The following is a 26,679-nucleotide window of genomic DNA, read 5'->3' as shown; positions in this document are numbered from 1 at the left end:
CAGGAAACCTAATCAAGCCCCCCGGACTGCAAGGCTGTAATTGCTAGACAATGTTTCTCCACCAAAGCTCTTCCTCCTGGAGAGCAACCTCCCACAGCACGGGCAGGAGCAGGGCAGGGGGGGAAGCTACTCTTATAACCTCGTAAATATATGCAAGACTATCGGTAACCTGCTTATTTTACAGCCAGGCTCAGTTTCTCGGGGACTGCCTTCCAATCTCTCTCCAGTCATTTACATGCTGTGCCTCACGTTTAATATGCCAAGCTCCGAGTCTCAGGACGGTTTATTTTCTCTCTTTAAGTCCTTTTATTTTAAAGCATGTCCTTTCACGCCACAGCCTACTATCCCGATGGGATTTCCTTCCGCGGAGCAGGAACCGAGGCTGTGTGCCGTGCAACCTCCCCAGCACACAGCCACGCTCAGCTTCCCACCACAACCAGCCGTGTTTTTAGAATCAACAAAAGGCAACGCGTGACTGCCAGCCCCCGGAGCTGCTCCACGGCCACGCCGGGGCCGTGCACGACCTGCCCGGCACGGGCACCTCCGGACCTGCCAAACCTGGCCAGGACAGAGCTCCCCGTGCCCTGACCCCCGGCAGCGGCGCGCACGGACGAGCTCTCAGCTCTCAGGAAGGCAGCCTCATCTCCGTCTCAGCCACTGTTTAAACCCAGCCCTCTGAGCATGCCAAGAAGGTATTGAACCAGATTTGACCCTAACTTAACCAGTTCCGCGCAGAGAAAGGCTTACTAATGGAAGATAAAACACTCCGGGTCAAAGATTGGTACTGCAGCCGCAAACACTGTGGTGGACATCGCCTCAAAGAGCCGAGCAGCCTCGCAGCACACGGGTGTACGCGGGCTGTGGCGGCGGTGAGCTGTGACTGCGCTGCCTACTCGTGTGTACAATTCCCACACCAAAGAGAACATCCCCGGCGCTCTTTGTCAGGTCACTTACGTCCTTATTTACCGCGATTGCCGCCGATTTCTACGGGACCCGGCAAAACCCGAGTAATTTCCTAGTTCCCGAAAATGGGCAAAACAGTTGATTTTAACGGCAAACGGCAAATGGAAGAGGAAGGGAAGCTCATCCCCTTCCCCCCCTCCCCCTTCTCTAAGAGCTCTTCTGGGAACCCCCCGAGCATTCCCACAGCCCCGAGGCGCGGGGAGCTGCCGGGGCGGGGGGCGGCCCCGCAGCCCCTTCCCGGAGCCGCTGCCCCGTTCCTGCTGTTCAGCGGGGAGGTGCTGAACGCGGGGCAGGGGGCACCGGGCTGCACGACTCCCACCGCCACCACCACCACCCCGGAGCCCCGCACCTGCCTCCCCCGCACCTGAACTTGCTTACAGGCGTTTGCTTTTCCAAGCGAGGTGGGGACGGTGACTGATACCGCGCGGTGTGAAAGGGCACTTTGCTCTTCCCCCAGCACCGGGAAGCGAGTGTTGGAAAGGGGGGGGGGACGGACCCGGTTTTGGAGGCGGTGGCCAAGAGGAGCAGCGCTGTGAGCTGAGCGGCCGGGGGTCCCCCTTTCCCCACCCTCCCCGACGGCCACGGGACCCCGGTGGGACGCGGTTCCCACGCATGTGTCCCCGCGGCAGCGAGGTGCGAGGCGCCGGGCGAGAGTCCCCGTCCTACCCCCTCCCGCAGGTAAATAGATACACCCGCGATGGAGCCCTGCCCGCGCGTGTGCGGGGCTCAGCGTGCGGCGAGGATTGACACGTAAGTAGGGCTTTACCTCCAGGGAGGCGGCTATTTCCAGCACAATCCCCTCTCGGGGTCGGGGCTGCTGGTGATGGCGGCGCGGGGCCGGTGCCCGGGGGATGGCTGGGGCCGGTGCCCGGGGATGGCCGGGGACGGAGCGCTCCCGCCGCCGCCTCCTCCCACTTTCTTCGGCGCTTTTGTGCTCTTCCGGGCGCGGGGGAGCCGCGCCGGGCGCGGGGAAGGACGCGCCGCCCTCCCCCCCCCGCCGCCGGGCAGCCGGGCGGGCGACCCGCAACTTCCCGGGGCCGCGGGGCGGCCGCTCCCCCCGGAGTTGGGGCCGGGCCCCGCGGCCACCGCCCCCCCCCGCCCCGCCCCGCCCCGCCCGCCGGTGGCCCCCCCCTCCTCCCCGGCCCCGCAGCGCCGCGGCCGCGTGGAGCCCCCGCGCATCTCCCCCCGCCCGCCGCCCCGGGGCCGGGAGCGGAGCCCCCCGCGGGCGGGCGCCTACCTGGAGCGGAGCCCGGGGCCTGCCGGCCTGCGCCAGCCCGGCGGCGCGGCGGGGAGCGCGGGGCGGAGGGACGGAGGGACGGAGGGAGGGGGCCCGGGCTGGCGGCGCTCCGGAGAGGCTGACAGCCAGCTGCTGCCCGGGGAGAGGGGCCGGCGCTGCGGAGCGCGTCACTCCCGGCTCCCGGGGGGGGGCCGGGGAGGCGGAGGGGGGCGAGCGGGGCCCGGCCGCGGGCGGAGGGGGCGGGGGCGGCGGGGGAAGGGGAGCGGGGCCGCGGGGGGCGGGCGCACCGGGCCGGGCGCGGCGGGGGGCGCGGAGCCGCGCCTGGAAGAGCACATTGTGGAGGGCCGGGAGGGCCCTTCCCCGGGAGGAGACAATGTCCAGGGCCGGGCGCCTGCTGGAGAGCGCGAGAACGCGCGGCCGGGGCACGGCACGGATCGGTTCGGATCGGCCGGGAGGGCCGCTACCCGCCCGGGCATCCTCCGCTCCGCACGGCCCGGGGGGCTGCAGCCGATACGGGGACCCTCCGCTCGGCACAGCACCGGGGGCTGCCGCCCGTCACGGCCCGGCCCGGGGACCCTGTGCCCGCCCGGCTCGGTGCGGCCCCGGGAGCTCCGTCCCTGGGTCCGGCCGTGCGCCGGTGTAAGTGCGGGGCCCCTGCAGCCAGCCCCGGGCGCGGTGGGTCCCGCAGCCCCTTCCCCACGCGGTGGGTGCCGCGGTGCCGAATCCTTTTGTTCCCGAGGATTCTCCCTCGCTCCGCGGGAGCAGAAGGACCCCGCGCTGCCGGCAGCACCATCAGCCACCGCCGCAGCCTCCGAAGGCTGGAGCAGGGCTGTTGGGAAACCAGCGGCTTGCCCAGCACAGCTCTGGGCAGGGCACCGGCTGCCAGATCCCCGGCAGGATGGGGATGCTGCGCCCCAGCTCTGGCAGGGCAGTGCTGGGGGTTCCGGCATCCCCCAGGCCGGGACCCGCTCCCAGGCTGGGCTTCGAGGGCAGTGGGTCAATGAGCTCTCTCTTAGTTTGTGATCACCATAATGGGATGGTGATCCCCACCACAGTGATGGGCAACAGCTCTGCAGCATCCCCCTCCCCAGCCCACCTCATGTTTCACTATTTAATGGCTACAAAGGAAATGGTTTATGAAATAAACCAAGTGTAGCAGTTCAGTGTTGAGCCTGCAATAGGCTGGTACCAGAAATGGTGCCAGAGCCAGGATGGGAACTGCCAGGTTTGGGTTAGTGGGGATGTCCAATTGTGATGTTATCTGTTCCAGCATTAACCACCTCACTGCCAGAGAAGAGGCAAGGGAAGAGGGTGCCTTGGGAAGATCTGAGGCCAGAGGTGAAATTGGGCATCACTCACTACTACATTTCCATCTCCTCCAGGCTGGTCAGGAGCCAGAGGCTGAAATGCAAGCACGGGAGCCCTGGGGGCCTTCTGCAGAAGGCGGATGGCTTGGAGGCCAGCGGGCTGTGAGCCCCCAGCCATAAGGACTTCTCTCCACTCCCTTCCAGCTCCATGGCTGCTGCTCCTCCCTAAAGCTAAAATAAAATCCTGACCATTTAAGGTGAACAGGAGCCTTGCCGAGGACCTCAGCGGAGCGGGCTTTAACCCCTTCCCATTGCTGGGCTTTGTTTACTCCTTGCACTTCCTTTGGCTTCAAGCTAGACCGGCTTAAAGCCATTTGAGAGAGCACATCCCCTGGGACCAGAGTGCCTGTCCCTCCATTTGGTGAGCTTGCAGAGGACACAAACTGGCCAGGATGCGAGTTTGAAGCACAGTCACTATTCCGTGCTGCCTCACCATGTGGACACTCTTATTTTATACTAAGTGCCTTTGTGTGGGTTAGCTTAATCCACTTTGGAAATGGATTAACCTAAATTTCACATCGGCAAACTTAGTGTGGAGCAGCCGGGTCCACACAGGGAGTGAGGGAGGAAGAGCCATTCAGCAGGAGCTGCTGGGCAGGAGCTGTTCCCTGTGCAGGAGAGGGGTCCTGACCCCAAGGGGGGGTCACCGCTGTTACAAGTGGGGTCATGAGCCCGACAGAAATGCAATTGTTTGTGCCAGCACACGGGGTCACGAGGCTGGCAGAAATGGGGCTCACCAGCGGAAGAGGGGCTGCCTCCAGAAACAGCCAGGGAGGCTCTGGGAAACAGCCCTCCAAGCGCCTGTCCAGTGGGTACTTTTCGGATTCAAATTGTCTGGGGGGAAATAACTGGCAATTAGATATAGAATTGGTAATAATAATTTATCGACTTGTCAGGAACAGAGGTAAGTGCCTTACGAGATTACACATTAAAAAAAACGCACACCGTAACAAACCAGTGCTGCTGTTACTATATCATATATATAATATACATCAAATATATTATTTATAAGTCACTTCCTTCCCTCTCTCTTCACTATGTGTTCATTACCTCTGATACCTGCCAGCCCCCTCACATGGACACAAATTTGCCCATGCAGAGAGCCTGGGGCTCCCTGGGTCCTGCTGGATTCCCCCATGGCCAGAGCCATGTCCCAGCTGTGACAGCACCAATACTACAGAGCCTGCCTGAGCACCAGGCAGTGATGCTTCCAAGGGCATTGCTAACAATGACTTGACCTCATCTGTTGTCATTTCCTAAGGCAAGGCTCCACAAGAATGCCAGGACTGCTGTCAAACCCAGGAATACACGACATTTAAGGCGCTGCAGGAGCTTAATTGAATGGTTGTGGTGCTATGGATTGTGGGCACAGGGATCTAGTGGTGGGAGCAGGGACTGCAGGCTCTGGCCATCACGCCAGAGGAGTCACTGACTCATGGACGACCTTGTGCGAGTCACTTGATGTTCTTGTGCCTCTGAAAAGTAGGTTAAATAACAAACGGGACCTCCTGCACTGGGTCCTCCGTGACCATCAAATCCTGCTGAGGAATAAGCAGTGAAATGAGATTCTCTCGGGGGCAAGGCCAGGAGGGAAACCGGCAGGAGGGACTGAGGGAGGGCATGGCATGAGGGGCAGACACAGCTTTTATCCACGCTGTGCCTTATCTGCCATCCAGAGCAGAGTCAGAGTAAAAATTTGGGAAATCTCATTATAGACCAGGTTCCTTCTGGGCTAAGGGCTGTATTCCCACTTCATCCTGATCACTCCTTCCTTAGAAGCAGCAGTGGTTAGCATCTGGCATGGGCATGAATAAAAGGGGTTTTCTCCTCCCAGGAGCCAAGAGCAAAAGAAGAAAAGGAAATACAGCTCTGTATTTCACACCAGTCACTGCCAAATACAGGAGCAGGAAAGGAGTTTTTGTTTCTGTCAATAGAATTTTCTTCTTCTGAAGTACAGGAAATGGGTGTTTGACGGGATAGGTCCCTGACAATCAATTATCCCCTAACATTCCTTTCCACTGTCCAAATCCACAGCTCCAGCAGTGATGTCTGCACTGCTCCATACAGTGAGGACAACCCTCACAGCTTATCTCTTGGTCCCCCAAATCAGAATCAAGTAACCACACACAGAACCCTGACTAAACCCACTTTTGGCCATTCTCAAGCATTCCACACAATTCAGAATCCATCCTTGTGAGTAAAACTGACTCCTCAGCTCCTTCTGAGCACACACAACTCCTGGTGTGGGTCTGAGGGGTGTGTGCAAGCAGACAGGGTGCAAACCTGCCCATGCAGGTTGAACAGCAGCAGAAACAAAAGCAAGCACACAATTCAAGGTTAAAAAGCTGAACCACACAGCTTCATCTTCTGTAATAACGGAAATCATTAATAACAGTTTGCACTCTCAAAGTAGTTGCCATCCAAGCTCTTGAAGAGCTTTATTAGTGAGCAAGACCTCAGAAGTCTCTCTAAGGTATTATCCCCTTTTTAAAGGGAGAAGGCAATTAAGAAACAGCCATTTGTGTGACTTGATCAAAGTCAGTGTACAGCACGTCAGCACCTGAGCTTTGAGATGATGCAGAGCAGCCCACCATGCACAGCTTTCCACAGGAACAGGACAGATCCAACTGGATCCATGAGACTACTCCATGGATGTTGCAATTGTGTTTTCCTCACTCTGAGGTTGACATCTTTACTTTTCCCCCTGGAAATATTTCCCAGCCCCACTTTACAGGTCCTGAACCAAAACCTTGTTGCCAGTTCTACTGGGAACAGCTGCCTTTGATGCTGGTTAGCACACAAGGGAATGGGCAGCAGCTCTCCTTACCAAACAGGGAATGTACTGAGAAGAAAAGAGGAATTAAAGAGAGGTAGAGTGGCTTCTGGCCCTGCTTATTCCGTGTTCCCAGACACAAGTTCCTGCAGCTTGGCAGGTAACAGGTAACAGGCACGGGGAAAGGTGTGTGTGGTGGAGAGTGATCAGTCCCAATGTCCCAGGGGTGGATCTGCATGACAACCACAGCCCCACCAAAAGCCCAAGAAACTTCTAAACATCCCCCAGCCACTTCTCCAGGACCTTAGCTGAGCTGCACAACAGCATATGGAAGTGAAGAGAGAGTGGGGAAGGAACTGGTGCATGAGAACGGACTGGAGCCGTCACATGGAGTAACTAAATACACCTGAGTACTTCAGGGGGGTGAATTGTCCCCAGCACCACTAGAAACAGGCAGTGCCACCTTCTTTCTTATAGAAAACAACAGGATTAGCCCCAAAACAGCCAAGAGTCAGAGCCTTGGCATCACTTCTCACTAGAAGACAAGAGCTGCAGTGGCAGGACCGACCCCAGCCAGCCCATGTTGGTCTCACACTGTTTGCTCACAGCACACGTCACTCTGAACAAACAGAGCTCACCTGGAGCACTGGGAAAAGTACTGACACCTCCACACAGTGGGAAATAAAAGCTGCCGAATTTTTACTAGCTGGGAATGCCAGAGTTAATTCCCAGTAAAAAAAAAAACGAGTTGCCCTTCACTGAAAGCCGCCCATTCACACCAGGGTGAAACCAGGCTAAATGCATCGGTCATCTGATCTCCTGCATCTCATGAGCCTTCAGGCCAAGGATGAAAGTTTTGCTAAAGCATCTTTGCCAGTAAAGAACACTGGTGTGACAGATGGACCTGGCTTTGCCCGGGCTAACTCTGCGGTTAAAAGCAGATCCGAAGTTTCCCAGGCAAAGGCGGCTCCCGGCGGCAGAAGCTCTGTCCCCACTAGAGGGCTGCGCAGCCGAGCAGCGAGGAAATCTGTTCCTAACTCGGTGTCTCCCTGTGCCTGCGGCCGGTGCTCCCTTCTGTGCCTAAGGGTGTGTTTAAGGAACTTCTCTAGTGCTCAAAAATGACTTAAAAATTAGCAGCAGGAAACAAATATCCCAAAACATGACAAAACTTCTTGAATGAGAACTATCTAGAGCTCAAGACAAGTTGATCTAGAGGTTGATTTATTCCCCCAGAGATGTTCAACACCCTCTCTAATGGATTGGGAAGTACCTTATCATCCTCATGTGATGCAAACGCATCATCCCACTTCCTGTCAAGTACTGTCTGCTTCTGCCCTCCTCACCTCTGTGAACACACTGCTTTTCTTCAGGATGCCTTCATGAAACACTCAGCTAAATCCAGGTCCCAGGGCTTGTCCAGCAGCTGCCAGCTCTGCCAGATTTGCTCCTGGTCTCTGGACTATGTGGAATGAGAAGTCTGCAATTCTCACTACTGAACTTCCAGGCTGAAAATAAAAACCCAGTGTGCATTCCTGTATGTGCCTCCCCTCCCTGCCTTCTGCACCCCCAGGACTGGCTGGAGATGGCTCCAAAGCAGAAGGAAGGGAGTGAGCTGCCAGGGGAAGATGCATCTTTGCTGCTCTCAGAGCCTCTGAGACACTGAAGTGAGCAAGCACAGTAATGGGCAGGCCAGGGAAAAAGGAGGAGGAATTCACATCGCCAACCAGCCTCTGGTCATGAGGCTCTGTGAGCTCTCAAATCCTGCAGAGGCTTGATCCTCACCAGCAGCAGACAAGACCAATTCCATGCACATGGGTGGGATTTAAGCCCCTGCACCCCCTTCCAGGATTATCCAGTTGTCTGAGCTAAAACATTGCTTGAAATAGCGCTCTGAAAAGCACCTCACATCCATGCACTGTCACACACTCCAGCCTTACAGGGAAATTACTGGATGGATGGGATGTGTGATGGTGCAGGACAAGGCTCTGTCCCTCTCAAACACTTATAAGTCAGTGCAGCAAAGCCATAGCAACAAGGAAAACACTCTTCTTATTTCCCATCCAAGAGCAGCTCCTGCCATTCACTGATTGCGTGACCTTCTGCCAGCAGCCACTGAAGCAATCTTTGAAAACGCTTCTGTATCATTTAAACCTGGTTACTTGGCCCTGGACTGTTCCTGCCAAGGTAGCAGCAACAACTCTGGAGCAGACAGAGAGAGCCTGGCATTTCAGTGCTGAGATTTGTCCTCTTAAATTCTTTCTATTCCTCCTGTCACCAGTGGAAACCCTGCCCAACAGCAGCATAAAAAATAAATCCAAGGCTGAGGTTGAGTAACATAGAAAAGATTGTCTGAAAAATGACTGCAGTAGAATAACCAATCATTTAAAAATGCTAATATTTAGCATTTGAAAATGAAGTGGAAGGATCTTTACAGATAAATATCAAATATCTTCTATTCATTCCTTTTTGCTGCTAGATTGGAACGGTCAGGAGTTCAGAGATGCTTTAATGCCTTGGTAGAAACCATGAAATGGGGTTAATTCAGCACCCTGGAAAGGGTAAGGGGCCTGGTTTTTCACACATGTGAAAACTGGTAAAAAATGGGATAAAGGAAGGCTCCCACCCCAGAAGAACCTGCATGTCCTACTGAACCCAGTATAAGCAACAAGGCTCTCTGCTGTTTTCCACTATCCCAGAACAGATATTCTGACTCCAAAAAATATATAGAAATATATTCTGTGGGAATTCTTCCTTTTGTGAGCAGCCACGTAAAGAGCTTCTCTTCTGACAGTTTTTTGTCCCTAAGCAGGGATAAAATGCTTTCCTTAAGGTTCTGGCTGTGTTTCTTTCTGGAGACACTGATGCCCTAATAGTGACGTGCTTAGCAGCACTAATAGATTACACTTACATGCACTATTTTTTTTTCCCCTGAATAATGAAGTTAAAAGGCCACTTTGGCATAAATTCACTCATTGTTACCCCAAGTGAAGTGAGTTTCTCCTGGTGTTGCTGCATACAAATAATTGCTTTTGGCCAAAGCCAAGGGAAACACAAGTCCATTGCTTAATTTGTTTCTATTAACACCATCAAATGTTAGTGAGAGGGAGGCAGCAAAGTGGCAGCACTCAGCCAGAGCAGCCTGGATGTGCTGGTGGATAAAACCCTTCCAGGGGATATCTGCATAGGGCAAATTTTAAAAGCAGGTTGTATTTTCTGCCTGTTTTGCATTTGCATAAAAGTCAGAATTATTTCTACTGTCTTTAGAGGGCTCTTTTCAGTTGGCAAACGCCTGGAAGTCCAAAAGCTTCAACACCTGAAATGTGCAACCCTAACCCTGTGTCACACAGCCCCTGTTCCATGGACCATGCTCCACACAGTCTGCCAGGTTCCTCCAGGAAAAAAAGGATGGCACTGTTTTCTTTCCAGTGCAATGTATGAATAAATAGAATAAAATTGGCAGGGGAATTCTTGTGGAGGGAACTGACCCCTGTTATTTGCATTATTACACATATTATCTTCAGGTAGTCTCAGCATTAGCAGCTCCAGGTCCAGCCACAGCTGTCTCAGGAGTGTGGCACTTGATTTCATTCAAGTTACACCGGGGAAGTTTTAGGTTGAATCAGGAAATATTTCTTCACCAAAGGGGCTGTCCAGCTCTGGAACAGGCTGTCCACCATCCCTGGAGGGATTTAAGCCATGTCAATGTGGAACTTGGGGCCATGGTTTAATGGTGGGCTTGGCAGTGCTGGGGGAATGGTTGGATTCAATGATCCTGAAGATCTTTTCAACCTAAATAATTCTATTGATTCCCCAGGGGAAGCCAGGGAATGTCCCATGTCAGAAGGGACTGCACTCAAATGCTGCTGGATTTTCCCCAACCATCTGAGTCCTCTCCAGATTCTTGTCATGAGGGAAAATTTCAACGCTTCAGAAGTCTGAGCAATAGGACTGATCCTTTTTTTACTTTGCTCTCAGGAATCACTTTCAGTAACACAGTGAACAGCAATTTTTACTTCTTCCAAACAGGTTTTTCCCTCGGCTGCTACAGCTTGAAAAGCTTCGAAAGCTGCGCTGCAGTGTAACGACAGGAGCACAGGAGAAGGAAAACTTTAGAGGCAGGGAATAACATCAAACCATTTGATTTATGATCTAAACCAACAACTGCTGGTTGCCTCAGCTGGTCCCTTTTTGTTCCTGCATGACACACGCTTCTATTCCAATCTCTGCAAGCTTCAGGAGTATTCATGTTAGCAGCACGTTATATCGATCCAATGACAGTTCCAGTGCAAACTGCTGCACCAAAATTCAGGGTATGAACTCTAAATTACCAACCAAAGTTTTCAAAACAAGCATCCTTAAGCAGGCAGCTCAAAAACTCAAGATCCACTACTGAAGCCTCCCAGCTTCTGAGGGGTTTGCTATCCTGGGAGCAAGATCAAACTGCAAGGTCAGTTTGCTACCTGTATAAACTGGGTACAGGAGTTTAATGAAGCTTTGTAGCACACTTCCCTTAAGCAGTGTCAGAGCCAAGAGGAACTGGTTGAAAATGCATAAATGGCTACAAGTCAAACCATTCAGTCCTCTCTATGCAGCAAACTTAACTTGAAGCAACCACCTCAAATGCTGGAAAGCACAGCCAGCATTCATGGCCCTGAGTCCCTGGCCTTGGTGAAGAGCAGGACTGCAGGATCTGCCACACCAATGCCACTCTGCCAGGAGCTGCCCCAAGACCCAGCAAACGGTGCACAACCCAAAGGTGACTGGAACATGCTGGCCTATTTATCCAGAAGTGGTCCCAAAGTAGCAATCAGGTGGCACAAAGGGGCACATCCACCCACTCCATGTGCACAGCCCAGTTCAGCCCAGTCAGGTACAGACCAGATGCCCCCCAAAATGTCCACAGTTCTACTGCCTGAACCATCATGAGCACAAAACTTGGCACATCAGCCTTTCACCTTTCAAAACCAAAAACAAATCCTGAAACTCACTCAAGTGTCAAACAAGTGCAAAGGAAAAAGCTCTGACATGCAGAAGTGCTTCCCACCAGATGCCATTTTGTCCTCCAGCAAGAAGGTTTCACAACAGAAGTGACAGAGCAGCTCGGTATCCCTGCAGCAAACCCACACTTGGCACTTCACACCCTGGCAGTGATGCTCTAACCCACATCCCTTTAGGAAGCTGCTGGATGAAAGCCCCCATCGGGTGCTCAGGCTCCCAGCAATGTTTTCCACCACAGCACCATGCAAATGCTGTCACATCTTGCCACTGGCAGCAATGTGTGAAATCAGGTTCAGGTTTCAGAGTGCTGGAAAGAAAATCCAGCACTGGCTTCCAGTGCAGATTGTGGGGAGCAAGTAAAACATACTTTTCTTTTTATAGACTGTTTCCATGGTGCACAGAGGTTCCCATAGCTAATTCTGCAGCTGCAGAACTTCAGAAAATTGCACAGCCTGGGTATAATCCTGTGGCAGGGTGCCCCATACATCCCCAATGCAAAATCCAGTGGCTTAACACCGTCACCAAACAACAGAGCCATGTCCCACTTTGACATGGGAGTGGAGCGGCTGCAGCTGAACCCCTCAAGTTGCTGAGCAGTTTAGGAGAGCCCCAGAGCAACCAAAGCCAGGTCTGGGCTTCAGACCCCATCTGCTAAAGCTCTCAGACATCAGTGGGAGATAAACAAATTACTACTTGCCATATATATTTTTAAAACAATTTCTTAGAAGAACCGTATGTCTAAAGAACAAGCACTGTTATAAGCAATAACTTAATCAACCCCATCTCTGCCTCTCTCCACTGGCACAACTCTGAAGCAGCTCAGCTTCCAGGAGACGCAGGATACACTGCCTCCCAACGTGCTGTGCTTGGTCAGAGCCTCACAAGCTCAGACAAACCAGGCATTCCCAAAAACATCCTCCTGGAATCCAAGTGCCCCTCCCCATTCCCCATTCAGCCCCTCGGCACAGGCAGATCGCTCACCTGCTCCTGGGAATTCATCACCCGCAGCTTCATCTGCTTCAGGTAGGTGGAGGTGAGGGGCATGTTGTAGTCAATGATCCCAGAAACCAAGGAGGAAGGTGGCTCACTCTCTGAAGAACAGAGGAAAAGCTTTATTTAGATGAGGGACCTGCAGGTATGTTCTTGTAACTCAGGGGTATTCAGGAGAACTTCAAATCCCTGGCAAGAGCCACCCGCTGAGAGAAGGTTCCTCTAAGAACATGACCCCACCAAGAACATAATTACAGAACAGATGTTGTCTTGGGGAAAAAAAAAATAAATAAAATAAAAAAGCTTTGCTGTCATCTGTGAAAAAAAACTACACATAATGTGTAATTTTTCAGTGTCCCCTGAACCTGAGGAAGAAATTGAGTCTTGCTGAAGCCTCAGAAGTGCCTCCAAGCACATGGGATTTATGCAGGGGGTGATGAACAAGGATCTATTTGCAGCTTGCTTCAGCATTGCAAAATCTTGCCAATTTTGCTGGGATTCCCTCAGGTAGGAGTTAACATTAAGGCAACGTATTAAGTATCTCTATCTGGTGATGAAGATTATTTTTAACATCCTCATTAAAGCACAAACTTAATTTTAGAGATCTTTAATTTAAATTGTTCCTGTTGATTCCTCTGGCTGCATCACATTGAGCTCTAGAGATGGCTCCAGGTTTGGATGCTCCTGCAAATCACTCTGTCTGCCCAGGCTCAGTTCACAAAGCAAATTCTCAGTGATTTCTCTGAATTCTCAAAGATTTTTCTGCTCTGCCACCACCACTACAGGTCCTGCAGGACACAGATCATGAAGGCTGCTGGAATGATCTGTTCTAACACTGAATTTGCAGGCTCACACAGTGGGTTTGTCCAGGAGGAAAGCTGTCATTGTCCACAAGAATGGCTGATGGCTACAAGCAAGATCTCTTTGCCCTCAGCACAGGCAGATGCAAGTCTGGAGAATTAATCCAGCCTTCCAGCACATGCTGAAGGGATGTGTGGTACCCACTGGACAGGGAGCTTAAGCAGCAAGAAGGATTCCCAGGAGCTGAAGGTGAACTTATGCTGGGAGGTTTCCATTCCTGGTTCTGAATCTCCCTGGCTGGCTTGCATTTTCTGGGGTCACTCGTTTCACAGGCATGTGTGACAGAGCCCTTTGAAAAAGAGCCTTCACAAAATGTTTTACAGCACCTCAGAAAAGCCATCAACCCAATCCTAATGGGTCTGCTTCTCAGAAATGCTGAGTGTAAAAAAATCCTGTTGGAACTCAGCAGAGCTGAAGATGCTCCACACCTCTGGAAACACCACATCTATCATGCCTGATTAGGAAATTACCTGACCCCAAAACTGCCTGTAATTGACTTAAACATCACAAAGGTCTTTGCAAATATTCTCTATCAAGACATTGACTGGGTCCATGGAAATACAATGCTTTTTTTCTCAGGTTCATCTGGTCCATTCCTGGGCAGATGGAGCATTCCTGCCTCTGGGTGCAGGGAAGGGTGGTCAGTGCCACTCAAGGCATCAACTTGCCCAAATATTAAGGTCCAAAGCTTTTTAGGAACCTTGTAAACTGATTCCTCCATCTTTTCTCATGGCTGCATATCAGCAGTCTCTGTCACACTTTGACCTACAGATTAGGAGCACTTATATGACTCTATAACACCCAAAAGAAACCTTTATTGTGCTGTGATGAAAAGATGCTAAAATCCCAGTGCAAGGGGAGCTTTTTACAGGAACTAAACCTGCCACTTTCCCCAGCTGGCTGAGTTCCTAAGAGTTTGGGAAAGCATTTGCTCAGAGTATCACAGATAGAGCTGCTCTCTGCTGAGGCACAGGCACGGTGAGGTGAGGGTTTGGGATCTCTGAGGATGATAAGTTGCTCTCCTGCCATTCCCCACTCCACTGCTCAGTGCTGCAGAGATGAATGAAGCTGAACAGGAGCAGCTCAGCAACTTCAGATGGGGAGGAAGAGGGAGGTAAGTGATCTTTGAGTGCTTAGATTCTGCCTGAAACCATTCTGATGTAAATTTGGAACAATCCCATTAGAGGCCACAAATTTAATGTGAATTTGTGCAACATCACCACAGAAGGGCTTCATCCCAAGAAACCTACCCCTTTTTTTTTTTTTTTTTCTTCTTCCCAAGTTTTCTGGGAAAGAAAGAAAACCTTTGTTTTAAAAGGCCTGGGGGGCTCCATGGGAACAATCCTCACATCCTATGTCTCAAGAGGAAGCTCCTGGAATCCTTTAGCTCATTTTGCAGTTATCTCTATCACATGCCCCACATGTTGGACACACAGATGGAACAAGGAGAAATGGTTTTGATCCTAGCTCCACATTTTTATCACTCCACCAGAATTACTCCTAATTTAATAACACTGTAAAGAGATCCCAGTGAAGTCCAGTGACGTTCAAACTTTCCCACAAGCAAGACAATTTGCTTTTTATGAATGATGTGGGTGCCCTGCAGGGTTTGATGGCAGATATGTTTAATTAGGGATTTTTTTGATCACAAATTAAATGTGTTCAGATTTCTTTCACAGACAAGACAAGTAGAAAGAGATGGGAATTACTCAATTTTTGTCATCTTACTGAATTAAACTTTACCTGTATGTGCCTCTATGTGTGTATGCATGTGCATACACCTCAGTAATTCTTCTATGACCCCAGTGGTCTTTTTAAGTGATTTGCTCCTGATAAATTCCTGAATACCTGTTAGTGAAATCAGACACCCTTCCCCAGGAAAAGTAACCTTATCTAATCTACTCAATGCATTTTCGCATGTACTTAGTCACTATTTAGGTGCTATTCAGACAGAGAAGCACTTCTGTCCTTTCATTCATGGTGAGTAAGACTTTTTACCTGTGGGATCCCTTGTACTCCTGATTGATTTATTTTTAAGAGAACTGCTAAGGGCCGAAGCTTTATGAAAATAATCACTAACTGATATTAATTAATAAATTTGTTCAGGACAGATGGATGTCAGCCTTGATCGTGGTTCCCACAGCCAGGACCACACTGGGGGGATATTCAGAACACACTGTGGGGGATATCCAGAACCAGGGGCTCCCTGAGCTGAACTGGGATGGGTGTGTACTGCTGAGAGAGGCACAGGACATGCAGGATGGTGGGTGGGTCGAAGCCCCTGAAGGAAAACCAGGTTGGACAAGGCTTTGAGCAACCTGATCTAATGGAAAGTGTCCCTGCCGTTGGCAAGGGGGTGGAATGAGATGGACTTTAAGGTTCCTTCCAAATCCAACCAGTCTGTGACTCTGTGAAGGAATATCACCCATGAGGGACGCAGTGCAATCACTGTGAAGGTCATGTTTGCTCCCAGCAAGGCCAAAATTTTCTGGATGTAATTGAAAAGAGGGATCAGGCCCTTAGCTGGCAGAGTGGGAAGTGCTGTGGTAATGGAGCTTCAACTAACAGAATTCACATGGAGCTATTTGGGAGAGGTTTTTAGAGTTTTATAAAAAATATAATGAGTACAAAGCATTTCAGTCACTACCTTTGGATACACATAATCCACTTACACAAAACCTCTGGGATGTCCATAGCCCTGCTCCCAGCAGTAAACAGTTGGCAATCAGTACTTAATACAAGAAATTCTCAATTGTTGGCCCTTTTGTTCCTTAAATTCTGCTTCCCTTCTTGATAGGAGCTGCCAAATGAGCCACTTTGCCTTGCCACTTTTGAAAGTGACCAACTCCCTGCAGTTTGCTTAGGTTTTTTTTAAATAGCAATTTTAATGGCTGAAATCAACATCACTTTGAACTTGCTTTGCACTTCATCATGAAAACAAGTTTGTAACTCAGAAAACAACCACACAAACATTTAAGCAGCTACTCCGGAAGAGAACCTGGTCCCATCTTCTTCCCACTCCTGCTCTCTCTTGCACCTAAGAAGCTGCAGATTGGATCTGTCCACAAAAGAACCATAACGAGTCAGCCACCTCAGTGGCCACACTAATTGTGTGTGTACACGGGCACAACTTAACTGTGATTGCCAAACCACTTGCCATTATCTAACCCAGGATCCCGTGCTTATCTATTAATTAAGTGTAAATTGCTTCTTTATCAGAAACTTCAGCTATTCACACATATTCTGTGTCTTTCAATACAAAATTATCGGCTCCAGGGAAAAACTTTAGGTTATTTTTATAATCATTGAGGTTTCCACCCTCACATGATCATGGGTTGATTGCAGCCATATCTGTGGTATTTCTGACCCATGTTTTGGGCAGCACTGGGGAAGCTCAGAAAGAAAGCCAGGCTGCTTCTGCTCCCTAAGCTGAAAGAAGCAGGCTTAAGCAATTCCTTCAGCTTGGCTATAAGATGTAAAATATCCCAGGTTAGGAAAACCCTTAGGTTACGATGTATCTCATGGACAGGACAGTGTCTGGCAGCTGTTGGTGGCACTGTGCTGGTGCAAAATGCAGAGTCAGCTCTGCTGGCAGAAGCCACTCGCCCTTACCTTTGGGCTCCAGGCCGTTGGAGTTGAAATGCATCCTCTTCTGGCACTCAGTGCAACTCATCAGGAACCTGGTCACAGCCTCTCTCGGGAGGAAAGCATAGGTCTCTGCAATCTGGGGAAACAACAGACAGCTGTAGGTTCTTGGGAGATGGAGAATGGGGTGGAGAGCACAGGAACCACGGGCACAACTCACAGCCACACGTTGTCCCCTCCAGCCCTAAGTCCCTCCCTCCAGGGCAGCTGTTGGTGGGGAACACTTTGGGAGGGTAACTGATGTGCCACTGAGGCACCAAAGCACAAATGAACAGACCTTTGGTATCCCTGCATACCCAAACCTTCCCAGAAACTCCTTCCCGTTCCCCCTTGGAGTCTGGGAAGAGCAAAGCAATGAACATGTAGGAATCAAATGTGAAAGTAAGGCCTCGTCAGCTCTGTTTGCATTGTTAATTACCATCACACCAGTAACCTGAAGAATCCATTAATCTTTTGTAAGGGCAGGTCACTTTTTCCCACAATGACAATCAATTACTGTTAATAATACTTTGCACTTCTGTGACATATTTTATCTAGGGAATTGAAAACATTTTTCCAAACAGTAATGAATTAAGTCTCCTGAACCTTTGTGGGGTATGTATTTTACAGATGAGGAAAAGCAAAGGATAAATATTTAAAACTCGAATGCTTGAAGTTAAACACTAGATCCAGACCCAGGCACCCACAGAAGGTGTCTGGCATTCCCTGATATTGCAATTAATTCCTGCCAACAGTAATTTTACGGTATTTCTAAGGATCAAGACTAGGTTATTTGGAGAAGGAATAAGTCAATTTTAATGTAGACTTCTTTAAGGCCATAAAAGACCATCAAATCTTGGAGTCTGACCTGTGCAGCACAAGTCACTTCACCCAGGGTCTCCTGCAGCCCAGTGGCCTGTGGTTTGCCTAAAACATCATCCAGGAAGACATCTGGTCTTAATTGGAAGGCATTAAAAGGTGGAAAGCCCACCTCTCACTTTGGGCTGGCTCCTATGGTTAATCACCCATCCTGTTTGGTCTAAGTGACTTGTCCCAGCACGGCAGTTCCCAAACCAGGGGCCGTGACCCCCACAGGGGTCACAGCACTTACAAGTGGGGTCATAAAGCAGACAGAAATTCAATTGTTTGTGCCAGTCCTCGGGGCTGGGAGCCCTGCAGAAGTGGGGCTCAGGACGGGAAGTGGGGCTGCAATCAGACACCTCGTGGGTGATGGGGCTGAGCTGGGAGGACGGCCCAGGATGTCCTGATCCCCCTCCTGTGGCCACACCGTCCTCCTACCTGACATAGTTAAAAATTCCTAAATTCTAAAAGTTCACATTAAATACAAAAATACCTAAATTCCACGCATTTTTGTGCCCTGAGGGGGTGCTGTTCTAGCAGCAGAGCGGCGGGGCAGGGGCTGTGCTGGATCCTGGCTCAGACAGCGCCGTGCCCGGCTCTGGCTCTGCGGTGGGAGGGAGCCGCATCCCTCTCCACTGCGCGGCAGCAGAGCCCGGGCTTTCACACGCACTCAATGCCAGATGGGTGGAAAGTTCAGGCGGGGACCTTGTCCCAGCGCTCAAATGGAGGCTGCAGTGCCTGGTCCTCATGGGATTCTCCTCCTATTTAGCTGCAGCCCCAGCGAGCTCTGTTGTGGCCGAGCGGATGCCAGCTCAGCCTTTGCCTCTGTGTGATATTTATCGATGCACAAGCACAAGGGATTCCTGCAGAAACGCTGAAATGAGGGGCCTGGAAATTGCTGGCAGCAGCCGTGGCGGGGTGTCACAGGCAGGGAGCTGTCCCCGCCTGCTGCCTGCCGGGCTCAGCCGTGTCCCTGCCTCTTTTGCTCCAGCAAGCCCACAGTCTCTGCTGCAAATGTTCAGCTAATTTTAGTGATACAGTTGTTATTTCTCAGCTGATTTGATGCTCTGCAGAGCAGACAGCTTCCTTGATGAGTTATCTCCCTTCCAAACTCCCTTTCTGATTGCCTCCCTCCGGAGGTCATGGACAAGGGCAAACTCTCCAGTGTCTCTGATCAGAAGTGGTGGGGAAAGGGAGCAGGGAGAAGGAGGCAGGGGACCCCGGAGCCTCCCAGCTGGCCACCCAGCAGCGTCCCTTTGTGCACCGTGCCAGGCGTGGCGTGTGCTCTGCACCATTTCACCTTCCAGCTTGGGCTACAAAGGCGCTCCGGGGAGCAAGGGCAGCAGCGAGGGCAGGAGCCAGGCTGGGCAGCCCAGCCAGCAGCTCCTGCCAGGTCAGGAGGGGATACACGCTGCTAATGTGATGATCTCAGCTCAAGAGGGAGATGAGGGGTGGAGCGTGAAGCTCTCTCTGACTGCTGTGAGCAGGCCTGGGAAAACAGACGGATCCAGCCTGCTCCCCTGGGGCTGTGCAGGGCACAGATTAGTCCTCCAGAGAGATGAATTGAAGGAATTAGGGAAGGGTCGGAGTGGTCTGCTGGGGAAATGAGCAGAAAGTTTTTGAATTGTGGTCATGCTGGTGGGGCTGCCCCCCCTGGACCATAGAAAGGTCATCACTTGCCCCCAGCCAGGGAGGGTCAGTGTGTGCCCCAGACCCAGCTCTGCTGCAGGGGCAGGACTGGAGTGCTCGGGGCAGGGAGAGATGCTGTGAGCTCTGTGTGCACAGCCCTGCTCCCCAGGGACTCCCATCACATGTGGGAGGCTGCAGGGCACTGGGCTGCCTCACCAGCACTGCCAGCATCACAGTGTGGATGGAGCAGGGACACAGGCAGGCAGGACAGGCTCCAACCCTGTGCTGACTCTGGCAGCACAGAGCTGTGCAGAACCTCAGGCATCGTCACTGAGGCGAGGGCAGCCTGCAAAGACCTCTCTGAGACATTGTATACACCAGAGAGATGAGCTGCCAGCAAACCACTCCCGTCTCTAAGCGACCTGGTCCTTAGGGCTGTGGGATTCAAGGGAGTAGCTTGGTCTTGGACAGTAAATTCAGCTTTTCTTGTAAAAGGAGAGCCCAAACGTTTGCATCGAAGGGCTGTGCAGAGTCAGGAGAAACAGCAAGCTCCCTGGAGAAGCACACTTCAAGCTAAATTATTCCTGACCTAACTAGAGAGGTGTTTCAGGGTGGATAGAGCTGGTTCTTGGCATCCATAGAACCAAGAACCAACCAAGACAAGACTTAGCTTGGTGCTTGCCTCCATTTTGTCACTGAGGAAACCCAGCAGGGGCAGGAGAAGAGGGAAAGGCCACGGCCATGCCCCAGTCCCCCTGTCTGGCTGCTCCTGACCTTCAAGGCCCACAGGAGACATTTCCCTCTGGCTGAGGGAGACAGGGAGGCAGATGACCCAGAGCAATCACAGGACCGGACAAACATTCTCTCATCCATCACTAATACCGAGGATTTCTCCTCCTTTTCCCTTCAGACATGCACAGTGCCTTTGTATGATTGCCCTGCTCTCTCTCCCCTCCCAGCAGCCGCGCTGTGCTGCCGCTGCAGCCCGGATTCCCCGAGCACAGCTGCTCTGCCTTTAAACCCCTCCTTCCTCACGCCTCCCCGCACCGCCACACTGGGCTCTGCCTCTCCTCTGCCTGCCGCCAGCGGCTCTGCTCCTACCTGCCCCGCCATCCCCGTTCCCCAGGGGCTCTCCCTCCGCTCCAGTGCCCGCCCTGCCCGGGGCACGGGGGGGACTCTCACCGCTCGGTAGGTTTTCTTCTGCCCGGCATGTTTGGGTGCTTTGCCCGGCTCCGACGAGCTTTCCACATGCATCGAGTAGATGATGTCAAAGAAATCTTCCACCACAGCCACGCGTTTCAGAGAGATGCCCTCGGGCTCCGACAGTCCATCTGCCCCCTACAACAGTGCAGGCAAGTTGAGTTAGTGTCAGCGATGGGTGACAGGGGTGACGAGATCGGCCCGGGGCTAATGTGGTTGGAGGGGGCAGAGTGGCTGTGCTCCCGCCTCGGGCTGCCTTGGGCACGGGGGATGTGGGGAATAAATTAAACATCGCTTCAGGGAGGATTCTGCTGTAGCCAGGGCAGTGGCGGCTGCTGCTGTCGTGCTGTTAAAGCTGGCAATAAAATTGGGCCAGGAATAAAAAACAAGGGAAGAGTCCAGAGTGGAGTCACAACTGATCAAGAGATTCAATTTCCGTAATGTGGGATGGTTTTGCTAGGCGGGGAACAGGCGGGGGAAGCTCTTTGGACCTGCACATGGTGCTAAACCACCCTGGGAAGCCCTGAGATGTGAGGTACTCTTGCTGGCTGCAGTCCCCGTGGACATGGATCAGCCAGCAGGACAAGGTTTCACTGTGATGCCAGGATACAGCCCCTAAAGGAAGGAGCCAGCATCCCCTCCTTCCCTGCACTGACCTTTCCAAGGCTCCCTCCCTCTCACAGACGCAGAGCAGCTGAGCGCTGGCAGCAGCAGCACAGCTCTTTGTGTGTTCGGATGTGCTGGAGAGCAGGAGGCAGTAATTCTGCCACACGACAGTGGTGACAGACTGATGGGAGTGGGAAGTGTGGGGAGCAGTGCTCCTCCGAGCTGACTGGCACCAACGGTGTCAGCTCACACTGGCAGGGCTTGCCGTGGGAAGGGGAGGCAGCCTCTGGGACCCGGCAGCTGCCATCGGCACTTGGCACAAAGCACCAGGGCAGGAAGGGCTACTGGGAGGTGGTCAGTGGCCACTGAAATGGCAGGGGGGACTGAGAAAGGGCCTCCTTTGGGAGGTCACTTAGCTTGCTCCTGGAAAAAATGCTATTTTTGCATAGACAAAAAAATTGAAAATATTATATCTATATCTATACATATGTATGTATGTGTATGTATATATATCACATCCCTTTAAGGGCTGCTTTCCAAAAAGAAAAGCATGGATGTTGTCCAGTGGGGACCCACCAGGCAGCTAAGCAGCAACCTGCAGATCAAAATTACTTGCAAACTACCTTTTTCACGTGCATTCACACATCCCTGAGGGCAGGCAGGAGCTGGCAGGGAGCTGTGGGCAGGCTCTGGCAGGGGTCTGCATGCAAAGGGAACACCCAGTCTCCTAACCCGCATTTGTGCTGTCCTTGCTCGGGCTCTGTGTATCTTACACAGTCTATAGATTGAATAAATGCTGTTCTTTAAGCCACCAGTGAAGGGCCTCTCAAAAATCAATCACTGAGTGGGCCCACCTTCTGCTAAAGCTACCCAACATCTCAGAGGAGCAGTCATTTAATGTACAGCGCTGCCTATTAGAGTTGGCTCCTCACCCCAATTTCGGAACAGAGACTGCCTGTCCTGGGCACGGGCTGCAGTGGGATGGTGGCTGAGCTCACCCAGGACATGGGCACGAGGACTTTCCAACACAAACCACCTCTCCCCTCCCCGGGGAGCCCCGAGCCGGGGCTGAAGGTGGCTGTAACAAAGAGAATATTGAGAGCGAACACAAGGGGCAGGGTGGCAGGGCTGCGTGGTGGGGGTCGGGAAACTTCGCCCCAGGGAGTGTCTTTGAGGAATATAGATCTAATTTCTTCTGTCACCGTTCAGAGAGTTTCAGTTTAATCGAGGGCATGGGTATTCCCCTGCCAAGGAGGAGCGGGCATTAGGAGGCTTCCTACTGACCAATAATCCTCAGAGCAGGGTTGAAATGAGGATAATTACAGAAACAGGACAAAGGAAAATGCAGCAGGGGAAAAGCACAGTCAGATCTAACAAGCAGAGCCCTCAAAATTAAGGCTGTAACCAACCCTGTATGCAAATCATTGTTTCCAACCAGCTAATATCCTCCTCCCTGCACGGCCAGCAGGTCCCTGTTTCCTCCCCGGTTTCAGAAGGAATGCAGTGAAGGTAACCTCAGGGTCTGGGCATTGCCACAGCCTCCCTGCACACCCAGCAGCGCTCTCCTCTCCACCCCAGCTGGATCCGGAGCTGCCTCCTCAGCATCCCACTCCCTGCAGGGATCCTCCATCCCCTCCTCAGCCTTGTGACTGCTCTCCCCATGATGATTATTTAGCTTTGGAAAGCAGGTGAGATGCAAGCAGTATCAAAGCCACTGGGTATAAGAAGCCGTATCAAGTCAGTGCCTCCAGGATTAGGGAGGTTTATATCTGGCAATATATCCAAATGTTGACCTAGGATTTAAGAGGATACGTGTGCTGTAAAGTACCTCTCCGAGGGGCCCACGCCCCTCGGGTTCCTCCTTCCACACCCAGCATTGCTCACCAGTATTCCAGGCATGAGTCAGAGCCCATAATATCTCAGAAAGGCTTAAAACCCCTCAGGTTTAAATAGCAATAAAAATTCAGGGAAGCAGAATAGGAAGAAGGGATGCTTTTACCCTGTCCTGGTGTTGGGGCTTTATTAGAAGTCACCTGCCCCTACAAGGAGTAAAAGATCTCAGGAGCAAAGCTCAGCCCTGACAGGGGTGCTTGGAAGCGGGTTGCATTTCAGGCACCCTCTACCACCTTCCAGCCATCCTATATTTGGATCCTTTTCCCTATATTTGCCCAGCACCGCTCTGTCTCTCCCCCTTCCTAGTCTCTCTTTCTCTGTGTACTGTGCCCCACAGTTCTCACCCTCCCTTTCCTGTCATCCTCCCCACCTTCCCAGAGCTGTGAGCACTCTCAGCTCCTCTACTCCATCAGGTCTTTCTCCTCCCCAGTGTCCTTTGTCTATTTCCACATCTCTGAGCACCGGTACCCCGGGGACGCTCTGCCCTAGGACCGCTCCGCTGGGCCTCGCTGCCCCTGCACCTCCTGTGTTCCTTCTCCATCCCGCCGACCCGGCCGCCTCCAGCACCGGCGGATCAGCGCCGGGAGCCGCCTCTGCCGCCCGAGGTCGCCTCCGTGCCCGGCCCCGGGTGGCGACAGCCATTTCAGGCAGCAGCGCTGTCCCGGCTGCGCCGCGGGCCGGGCAGCGCTCCCAGGGCCCGGCCATGGCGCTGCCAGCGCCCAGCCCGGCACCTTTGTTCTCGGCAGCCGCCCCGGGCACGCTCGGCCCCCGCCCGGCCCGGGACGGGGGCGGTGCGGCGGGAGGGGACGGGCAGCGCCCGGGCAGCCCCGAGCGGCGGCGCGGGGTGACATCTGCCGCGGCGGGGAGGGAGGGAGGCAGGGCCCGGCGAGCCCCCCCGCCCGGGCCGGGCTGGGGCCCGCCGGCAGGTAGCGGGTAACCACGGCAACCGGCGGTAATCCGCTCCCCCGGGCCCGCCGCGCCGCCCCGCGCCCGCTGCCCCCGCGCCCCGCCCGGCGCGGACCGGCCCGGGGCAGGCACCGGCGGCGGCGGGGCCACTGCGGCCGGGCCCGCACCTCGCCGAGCTCGGGACGGGCGGGCAGGGACAGGGACAGGGGCAGGGGCAGGGGAGGGTTCCTGCCATCCCCGGCACCGCCATCCCGCCGGAGCTCCGCTCACTTCTCGAGCCCCACCGCAGCCCTGCTGTGCTTCCGCAGCCCCGCCACACCCCCGCATGGACCTGTCCCGGCTGCCGCAGCCCTGCCAGGCTCCCACACGGACCTGCCACGGCTCCCCCATGGACCTGTTACGTTCCCACATGGAGCTGCCACGGCTCCCTCAAGGACCTGTCATGGCTCCCAAAGCCCTCCCATGCTCCCACATGGATCTGCCTTGTTCCCACATGGATCTGCTGTGGCTCCCACACAGCCCTGCCACGGCTCTCACAGTCCTGCCATGCTCCCACAGCTCTGCCATCGCTCCTACACAGCTCTGCCATGGCTCCCACAGCCCTGCCATGGCTCCTACACAGCCCGGTCCTGCCTTGGAGCCTGGCAGCAGCACCCCCACATCTCCATGGCCAGCCTCCTCCACCCACCCAGCTCCCTGTGCTCCCAGCAACCTGCTGTGTCTCCAGCAGCCCCTGTGGCCATTCCTCAGCAGCCCAGCCTGGGTGTGAAAACTGCCATAATGGGTGATTTTCACAGCCAAACTGCAGCACTGACGAGCTAGCCCTGTTTTCTGTGGGGCAGCAGATCCTCAGCCAGCAGCTGCCACCTGATCCAGTCCGTGCTGCCCGCAGTGACCTCCACCCCAAGCCCCAGCGACCTGCCACCAGCCCAGCGAAACCAGACCCAACCCAGGCAGCTCCAGGGAGGCCAAGGGATGACAGCAACCTTCATGCACAGGACTTCTCAACCCTGCAAGCCCTTCCCCGACTTGGAGTTGGGTTTGGGAGAATCTGGGAGCATTTAACCAGAGCTCTCCAAAGCCTGCATGCTCCCAGCTCCTCTTCAGGCAGACTGGGGTAGACACTGCCAGGAGAACTGGAAACTGCCCGTTCTGGGCTCAGCAGCATGGAGGGGCTTGGCTGTGCCCTTGCACTGGCTGGCAGGGCAATATCTGCCTTCCCCAGTGGGACTGGCAGTTCTCCTGGGCCCAGGAAGCTTCACAGCTCTGCAGGGAAGCATCCCTTCTCCAAGGGGGTTATGCTGCAGGGCCATCAGGCTGGGACTGCTGGGGCAGGAGTGGGATGGGAGGGAGTGCCGACTGCTTCCCCATCTGCTGTGCTCAACGGCAGATAAAACACTGCCCTGGCCCTCGCACCAGGGCCGATACCAGCCCAATTCAGCTTCCTGTGAGTCAAAAGCAGCTTCCTGCCAGCAGAGCCCTGCCTGATAATGGCTGTGTTCTGCTCTCTGCCCGGGAGCAGACCCTCTGCCCTCGCCTCTCCTTGCACTTCCCACATGAAAGCGTTCCCTTCTGTATCTCCCAACCACAGCATCTCCCTGCCCCAGCGCAGAGGCGCACGTTAAACTAATTTCCTGCTGCTGCCTGGAAGGGCCACTGCCACCCTCATCCCTGGGACAGCCCAGCTGGATGTTTGGGGCCAGCCGTATCGAGCTGTCCCTCAAGGTCACCTCCCTTGTACACAGACAGGCCACGGCTGGAGCTCTGCCTGTGCTCCAGCTGCTCTGCCTGTGGGATACAGCCACTGTCCCCAGCCAGGTCAGGGTCAGAGCTCTCCTGTCCCCTGCTGGAGTCACCCCCACGGCATGACCGTGGGTTCCCCAGCTGACACCAGCAGCAGAGCCATTCCTGTGGCACTCACCCATCCCTCACCCTTTCTTCCAGCCTGGGGTGGCTCCTGCTGCTGCACAAAGGAGGATCCCTTTTTTTGAGATGAGCAAAGGTGGGGTTTGTGTTTTATCTGAGCACTCTGCTGCTTTTTCCTCTTTGAAGTGTCTTTCTAATTTTCTGCAAGTTGTATTTTGTTCTAAGGGAATTTTTGGTCTTCTGACAAAAATGCTCAGCTGGCCCAGGGAGTGGATGTGCACAGGACAAAGCAATTGGGACCTAGTGGGATCAGAAACTGACATACAGGATGGGATGTAATCCTGCCATGACACCAGAGACTTCCTATCAAGCTCTCCAGAGATCATAGAAACACAGAATGGTTTGGATTAGAAGGGACCTTAAAACCCATCCAATCCCTCTGCCATGGGACACCTTGCACTAGACCAGATTTCTCCAAGTCCCGCCCAACCTGGCCTTGAACACTTCCAGGGATGGGGCAGTCACAGCTTCTCTGGACAGCCTATGCCAGTATCTCACCACCCTGACAGGGAAGAATTTCCTCTGAACACCAGGATTCCTCAAGTCCATCTCCCTGGGCAGCCGATGGCCCCCCAGTGACCACCTGTGCTGGCACTGTGGCCACCACCAGCCCACAGCCCACAGCCCACAGCCCACCTCTGCAACTGCTCCTCCTGCACAGGCTTCAGCACCAAAACAGACGGTTTATTTCAATATGGACTCTTACAACTTTTGATCAAGAAACTGTTCTTGGTACTTCTCATCTCTGGGAAGTCAGCCCTTGATTGGCTTCTATATTTAGACTTCTCCAGGGCTTTAGGAAGTTCACTCCTCATGGTATTTAGGTGTAGGATGAAAGCAGCTTT

At 53.2% G+C, this 26,679-nt stretch overlaps 1 protein-coding gene across 3 annotated transcripts in view; it reads right to left on the bottom strand.

Annotated features, from left to right (window-relative positions):
- The window catches only part of NOL4L (nucleolar protein 4 like), a 62,218-nt gene that overhangs the window by 23,284 nt on the left and 12,255 nt on the right, over positions 1-26,679 (bottom strand). The window contains exons 2-4 of one of the 3 annotated variants that reach the window (XM_074553696.1): positions 20,486-20,641; positions 16,802-16,913; positions 12,320-12,429 (exon numbers count right to left, since the gene is read on the bottom strand). In XM_074553696.1, coding sequence (XP_074409797.1) covers positions 12,320-12,429; positions 16,802-16,913; positions 20,486-20,641 — 378 coding nt within the window. Of the gene's footprint in view, positions 1-1,729; positions 1,876-2,200; positions 2,363-12,319; positions 12,430-16,801; positions 16,914-20,485; positions 20,642-26,679 lie in introns of those variants that run through there. The other 2 variants (XM_074553697.1, XM_074553698.1) reach the window with 2 other exon arrangements.

The sequence above is a fragment of the Zonotrichia albicollis genome, chromosome 17 (assembly GCF_047830755.1).
Source record: "Zonotrichia albicollis isolate bZonAlb1 chromosome 17, bZonAlb1.hap1, whole genome shotgun sequence".
Lineage (NCBI taxonomy): Eukaryota > Metazoa > Chordata > Aves > Passeriformes > Passerellidae > Zonotrichia > Zonotrichia albicollis.
The sequence above is the reverse complement of the archived record's forward strand: the minus strand, read 5'-3'. Positions and strand labels throughout refer to the sequence as shown.